This window comes from Ptychodera flava, chromosome 9, assembly GCF_041260155.1.
Source record: "Ptychodera flava strain L36383 chromosome 9, AS_Pfla_20210202, whole genome shotgun sequence".
Lineage (NCBI taxonomy): Eukaryota > Metazoa > Hemichordata > Enteropneusta > Ptychoderidae > Ptychodera > Ptychodera flava.
In genome coordinates, this window is record NC_091936.1 from 27,270,774 (window position 1) to 27,278,987 (window position 8,214).

The following is an 8,214-nucleotide window of genomic DNA, read 5'->3' on the forward strand; positions in this document are numbered from 1 at the left end:
AGGAGAATAGTGTAACATAAATTAGTAATTTAATATTAATATTAATGTTCAATGTTTTAATATAACGGTAGAAATTCAATGATCTATTACAGTGATACACGTCTATAACTGATAGTTTTATCATTTTCTTTGTCTGTAGTGATGATGCAGGAAGAAGAATCTGACGTGTGAAGAACCTTGGTGCTTTTGTTTTTACCCGCTTAATCCATGTACAACAATAGTGGGGTGGTTTTATCAATTTTAACACAATTACGTAGCAAACGTGTATATATATATATATATATATATATATATATATATATATATATATATATATATATATATATATATATATATATATATATATATATATATATATAAACGTTTGCTATACACACACAAACACACATATATATGTGTATATATATATGTGTGTGTGTGTGTTTGTGTGTGTGTGTGTTTGCTACGTAATAGTGTTATAAAAAATAGACAATTAGTTTACGTAATAGTGTTATAAAAAATAGACAATTAGTTTATTCTTATTTCTGATCCGTCAGGTTTTTTGTATAACATGTAGACGCAACATGCAGTGTTGGAAATTTTGTGAAATTGCTTGGGTAAATAAATGACAATTACAAACTGCGTAATTTTCATTCATTGGTTTCTTCTCTTTATATCAATAGCAAAATGTTTACATGAGAAGTAAGTCTGCTGTGAGTGTATGTAGATTTAATATCTTCTAACACGTCTTAGTCGTTCACCACCCTCTTTGCTATGCACTCCAGAGTACATGTTTTTCTTCCCTTCAAGTCGTGGATACATGTATTAAATACTTCATTACCGTGTGTGACGTGACTATAACTCGTCAAACCAGCCGCTATACAATTTCTGACGGGGTTATTATCGTTATCGCCCAAGCTTGCTTTCATCCCCTTCGTCTAAATGTCTACACTATACACATGTGGACGAACTGTTTATTTTTACTTGTTGATCTTGGATGGCCGGACTTGATAGTAATGTTACTGATAGCCCTGTGTACATCGATCGTCAATTGGATACCTACATCGCTCTTGGTGGCAAACTTAGTAACAGTTCGTAGGTAGCAGGCGTAAAGTAAACCATAAAGCCTTCACAGTAAACGTTTATTTTCGATGAACAGTCGTTATATTTCAAGTCGTCCAAACGTCATGATCTTGTAGATGACAACGCAAATGTAGGATGTTTGTGCAGAACTCGAATACTAATGCATACCTGGTATTCTTCAAAACGCCTACGCAATTTAACATGGCATGCCTGGTCAGAGAGCAGACTATTTCCTTCACATATTCATGGCGATGGACTATTTGGAGAATGTACATGTAATTAAATTTGTCGTATTGTACAATATCGTGTCGACCTTCGTGCTGTCCCTTTACATATATTTTTCCCAGGCAATTTCAAGTAATTGTGTCACCTACATTAATTTGGAAGGCATAACGATCGTTTGAGATGAATTTATAGGTGAACTATCTGGTAGAGGGGAATCACTACGGCAATTTCGTTTACTCTGTGTTTAGTTACAGTACTCACAAATTTCGAATGTATTCTCTGAACAGGCATAAAAATGCTGGGACCACGTTCAAATTTTTTGTTCCACCATGTTGACATTGGTGCCGAATAGCAACCACCGTCGTCATACGGCAAAAACCACTTCACAAGTGCAAATACATGTTGAACGTATTTTTCATCAATCAATACGCTATGTTTGAAGTAGTACTTCACCAATCCAGGTCGTAAGGTGCTGTCTGAAATGTTCCCTTTGTCATCACACCATGAAGCAAGTATTCGAGAATATCTACTCATTCGAAATTGGATTACAGACCCGAACACTTCAGAGCCAATTTGTATACTACCATATCTCAAATAACACTGTGGAATCGCCTTTTCAAATCTGACATTAGGATAAAGTTTGCTGTATGTACTTCTCAGCAATTCTCTTTCATCCTGGTCGAAGATCATTTGCTTATATGTCTTTGGGAATTTAATGGCATCAATATTTTTCCACAATGAGGTGCAATCACTCAGTTTAGAAGTCTGAATTTTGAGAACTGTTGCCAAAATGTTCTCGTTGCATTCATTTGTTGATGTAAATTCTGAGCGTAAAAACGGATTGAACTGAGGTGCTTTCAAACTGTGACGGCAAACTACATCGTTTACAGACCAAGAATTCTGTGGTGGTAAACTGTCTCATGATCTGAATTTCCACATTCTTGTTATTTGTGTGAAACGACCCCAGCAAACCTTTATATCGCTCAAAAGAAAGCAGCCAAAATGATTGTATAGCTCCGTAATTTTCGATGCACTGCTTAATATGGACGTGCATGTGCATATTTGGCGTTACGCTTTCGCGACCATAAAGCTTTTCAACAGTTTTCCCGAACTTAATGAAAAGCGCATTTGCAACTTCAGCATCAGTTTTTGAGATGTATGGTTTAACAATCTTACTGCATGCCAGTGCAAATGTTTGCCAACACATATAATGTTCCTTTGGTAACACATCTCGTAGTACATACATCGAATAGGCTAGAATAAAGTTTTTCCATTGCTCAGCTGTGTAGTAACCATAATTTGATGATATTTTGTTAGGAAGTCTTCCAAAATCACTCGACATATTCAAGCAACGTATATTGTCATCTACAATGGCAGCTTTCTTTTTATCAATGATTTCTCTTGATGTCCAAAGTTTCCACATTCTCTTTGCTGTTCCTAGGAAAAGGTTATGCAGAGGGTCAACGACAGCAAAGTCTACGCAGTTAAAATATTCTAATTCCATTAACAAACTGTAACTGCAGCCATATTTACTCTGAGTTTTCTTATAAGCAGTGAAAGTCTTACACTTCTTTAATTTCCTAACGTGTTGCATGTGAATTCGGTGCGTTCGCGGAGGCCATGTGTCTGTACGTGTCGAAACCGCTGTAATTCTTTTTCGCATGAAAACCCCCGGGAATTTTTTTTAAACACATGGAACAACCGTAATTAGCATTATGGCTAAGAAAGCCGCATAATTTCCGACTAGCTGGCATATCACAAGGTGCACATAAAATTGCACCGCGAACTCGGATTCCTTCGGGATGATTATACGTATCAAGAACCACACCTGGTTTCCACAGTTTCTGTAATTCTTTTACTAGGGGCTTTAAAAAATTATTTAAATTATGTGGTTCCTAAGACAATGGGGGAATCACCCCGATAAGTATCAAGTTTTCCCGTTTAAATCGTAAATGACGAGGTAAGTTCATGACGACCATGTAAATGACACCAATAGAAATGTCAGAACGCCGTGTAAAAGGCTGAAACCAGTCAACATTTATCATGAATGCATAGTTATTTTGAGTCGCCAAAAATGGCTCGCCTTTAACTGTTTGAAACTTTTGCCACACGTTGCCATCGTATATGTCTGCATAAAAATTAGTTAGAATTTTTCTCTTTCGCCAAAGTTCACAATTATTTTTGAAATTTGGTCGTTTCAACAATACTTCTAACGTGTTGATGAGGGATTTGTAGCAAAACGTTTTCAAAGGAATTTGTTTTATTTGACCGCATTTTAATTTTATTTTCTTGGTGAAGCGACCGCCACACGGGCTATTGTACTTTCTCCCTTTAGGAAACCGTACTGCTTTGCAAGTTTCGTTTCCTTCCATGTTGCCAGTCATGTCGAAAATTGAGGAGCATTTATCACATACAGCAAACTTTTGAAAATCATCCCTATCGACACAAAGGAACTGTCGTATTTCATAAATCGACTTTGGAAACGATTTACTAAATGATGAGACAAAGGTGACAGAAGTATTTTTTGAAAAAACGGCAAAAACATTCCACATAAAGTTCAGCAATGTTTGGAATGCATAGTCACTCACTAGATTAAGTGATTTCCATAAATAGAGGAACCACAACAACCACAATAATAGTGAGTTTCGCTCTTCAGGCTGTTTTCTATCTGACGATACGGTTGACTCATGGTCGTTGTCATCAGATGTAGACCATACTTCTGTTGCATCTGTCTTCTCCTCGATACTGCTTTCATTGGTGAGATCACTGGGCGTAGTGTCACTTGAGAGCCTGAGTGATGTTGTTGTCTTGTCAGTTCTTGTTAACACTAAGTGCTTTCTCTTTGCAGCGGGAGAGGTCTCATCGGAGGAGTCTGTAATGATTATTTGTATCAAAATTGAGGGCAAATATCCAGTAACATTTAACTTAGCAGAAACTAGTAGAGGTCAGGAACACAAGTAAATTGTATTTCAATTCGTGTGTCATCGATTTCCATTAGATATTACATAGCATTTTATGGCGATCAATGACAACACATATAAACAATAGATTGCAATTGATAAAAATAGTTTTTATTGTTCTTGATTTTGATTAAGGGTCGTGGATTGTGGAAGTATAAAAAATAGCAATAGCAAGAACAGTGACAAATATAAATTAGTCAAAACTATTACCGATACTGCTACTACTACTACTGCTACAAAGTTTTTAAACTTGCTATATTTAATATAAATCCATTGTTTCCTTGTATTTCATAGATTTTCCCTTTAATATTTTCCCCATTTATTCCGAATCACCTTACCTTTTTCTAATATATATTTTCACTTGACAACTTTGTATTTAACAACTATAGTGAATAAACGATGGTTTGAAACCACCACCACCACCATCACTGCTACAACAACAACAACAACAACAACAACAGTAACAACAACAACAACAACAACAACAACAACAACAACGTTTTTCATTTTGCTATTCTTGCTAACTGCCGATACTTTCCTGCCCCATAGGAATATTGCGACATGATATACACAAACTATATATTTAACCTTCTCGTGGGTTTGCTTGGACAAAACCGACAGCTATGATATGGTGCTTGGGGAGTGACCTTTTATCGTATGACTGTCAACTCACCTTCACTGTCGCTTGTTATCTGTATTTCGCTGTCAGATGTCGAATAATCAGTAGAACCTTCGGATAAAACTATGTCGGCTGTTTGTCCGAAATTATGACGAATCCATTCATTCTTGGAAATATTGAAGTATAGGAATCTGTGATGGCGATAGGTGCTATATGTTAATCGTCTATCACAATGACCGCATTTTCTATACGTTTCATAATTCCTTGGGTCTCTTCGTTTGACAAAGCCTTTCTTCATGTTTACACCCCTGAAAATAAACACACTTTTTCACTGAATGAACGTGTCCTACAAATTCCAGCTTTAGCTTATATCACGGTACAAATACACTATGAACCAACAAATAAACGATTTTCGCCTATTCTTTAATGTAACAACTGCATTATTTACATTCCATCGCATTCCATTGACCCTGGCTGTATTGAGGACAGTGAAGTCCTATACGTCTATACGACAAATATTTAGGTCACTAGATTTGGATGAAATACAAGCTGTCTGTCTCCCTAGTGATTGGCTGTCTAACTTCCTACGTAGAATTGGCGGGATGTACAAATTTATTCCATGTTGTAGTACCCAGTTATTGGATGCAGATGACGTAGAAGGGAATCTGATATTGGCGGCAACTTTGAGTCAAATGTACCCTAGACTGCTTTCCCACAGCTAAGCACGAAGAGCTAAGTCTCTGAAAGAAAACTTACCAGGTTTTCCCTATAAAAGTCGAGGATGTTTATTCGTTCGAGGGACAAACCTACAAAACTCTTCGGCAATATAAATGTTACGTCGAGTGACTCTGAAAATCGGAATTCAGTCGAAGATTACTCCAGCAGCGATGACAGTGAGAGCGTCGAGACCTGCTCGCAAAGCACCAGCAGTTCTCAAGAAAATCGTTCGGGGACACACAATATTCTTACCGCAAGCCCCTTGCCATCTGGTAAGCCATTGCTCAAGTTTTTTACTTTCTCCTCTATCGACGCAATATTGCAAAACACTAGGAGGAGTGACAAAAGTTTTGATTTTTTCAATGTACTTAATTTGAAATTTATTATTTGACCGAGTACGTTGCATGATAATCTCTACAATTTGAAACAATATTAACGCACACGGTCATAATTGAAAATGCAACCTAAATGTTGTGTATTTCAGCAAACAAGGATTGGAATAACAAGAACATACTGGACAGATTGCTCTACTCTCTTGATGAAAATAGAAGACTGACGCAGAAAGTTTTGGACTTGGAGAAGAAGTGTGAAGAAATTACAGACGAGAAAATTAAGCTGCTCGAGAAAAGTCCTACCACAAAGACGTTGAAAAAACGTAAACATGATGTACTAGTCAGCTGTGAATGTGCCGTGAGTAGTTTCCCGCCTTTTTAACGTACACATTATATCCTTGATGTGCGCCAAAGTGTATAAACAAAGTTGATAGCGTTGTGAATAATTATCGTGACCCTAACCCCTAACGACTGAACATGAAACTTTGAACCAGACACTTATGTAAACGGTCAATCGTTCGTAACTATACATACTTTGTTCGAAGGATCTTAAAATCATTCTCGTGAAAAATTAAATGTAGTACAAACGACTTCCACAAAACATACCTGATCGGGCTAATGTAATCTACACAAAAAGTGTACATTACGTGTTACATTAATTGCGACGACCAATTTCTTGTACAGATTCTGGCACACGATGTGTTGTGTCAACGCTCGAGATATGAACTCGAACGTTTACTGGCCTTAGTTATAGTAGAAAGTGAAAATTACTTACCACAACTTTGTGATCCAAAGTACTTTTTCGTCGAATCTTTGAAACCAAGCAACGCCAAATTATGTCGAATGGCTTGAAATTACCAGTTGTCACTGTTTCACACATCACATTCAAATGACGGTGGTGTGGAAGGGGTCGTTACAGTGAAGATATGCCAACTTCTGATTGGTTGGCGCTAAAGATTTGTATGTTAATTGGACGAACGCGTCATTCGTTAGCCTTGGCGACGTACGTTTTAAACAGATGTCATATTATATAAACATTATGACCAAAATCGCAAGAATATAGGTGTACGACAGATTTAATTCGAGTATATGACTAATGTGTTAGGAATATCGTGGATAACTAAGCAGCTAAAGAAAGGCATCATATAATTTTTTATGGTGTGAAATAAAGACAAGTGCACAAGAATCAAGTTAACGATAATAATTATTTATTATATTTTGACTTCATAAAATCGCATATCGTCAGAAAGGAAGCATCCTACAGCGATGATTACTTATTACACCTTATTTTAAATGTAGAGCAGCTAAAACGCCCCTTTCATATCATGGATTGCACATTAATTACATGAATGAGCAATCCTACCTCTGCATAAATATGTTGTTCCCTTTGCTGCGCTGTTGATTCGTGCTCCTAACCCGTCATGCTAATATTTCCTATTTGCAGAGAGCAGTGCGGGGAGTGTATCAGGAGCTGCTATCGCAGCAGGACTTCAAAGGTTATGTCGAGAAAAGGTAATATTGTTTTGTATGTATGGCATTTGAACAAGATGTAACAAGATGTTGAGTGGATATCGATTACGCAAAATCGCTGACTGTATTGGCTTTTGTTACGATTTAAGGCTATTTTCTGTAATGGCGTTAGCATCACTTAATCGCCCTAATTATTCAATACTTTTGGTGTTTATTTCTCTGGAATTTCTTCAGCGAGATAACTGACTCATATACAAAACGTGTTTGTAATGCCCAATTCTTTACCTGCACAGTTTTGACGGACCCGAGAATCATGACGTCACTAAAAAGCTAACTGAAGAAATTCGGTCTCTTTATGATGACAAGGCATGGAGTTTTCGGGAAATCGAAGGTAATAAACATTTATGACTTCGCTAAATGATATTTTGTTCTGATCTAATAACAACACTCATGAACACCGGCTATAAAATGAGGAAAGCAGTTTACGTTTGCTTCCATATATAAACATATATATATATATATATATATATATATATATATATATATATATATATATATATATATATATATATATATATATAAACCAATTCAGGACATTCCTTTGGTAGGATCACGGGGTAAATATCTGTAAATAGTCATGTTGTTTTGTACACAGAGTTGCTCATAGTCACTATTTTTAGATTACAGCAATCAGTTGTTTGAGAGTGCACAGTCTTAATCACGGACCAGTTAGTCAGAGTATTAATATTTTTTTCAAAGTTTAGTTGTTTATTAATTTTGCTTGCACATTCTTAAGTTGAACGGGGTTCATTAAAGAAAAGTGGGCGTT

General features: G+C 36.4%; 1 protein-coding gene across 1 annotated transcript; it reads right to left on the minus strand.

Annotated features, from left to right (window-relative positions):
• Positions 1-630: 630 nt before the first annotated feature.
• Positions 631-5,168, minus strand: LOC139139646 (uncharacterized). Its single transcript, XM_070708511.1, has 2 exons — positions 4,921-5,168; positions 631-4,159 (listed from the first exon to the last, which is right to left on the minus strand). Exons 1-2 carry the CDS (start codon positions 5,162-5,164, stop codon positions 3,183-3,185), a joined length of 1,221 nt encoding a protein of 406 aa, XP_070564612.1. The 5' UTR covers positions 5,165-5,168; the 3' UTR covers positions 631-3,182.
• Between the last annotated feature and the right edge of the window lie 3,046 nt (positions 5,169-8,214).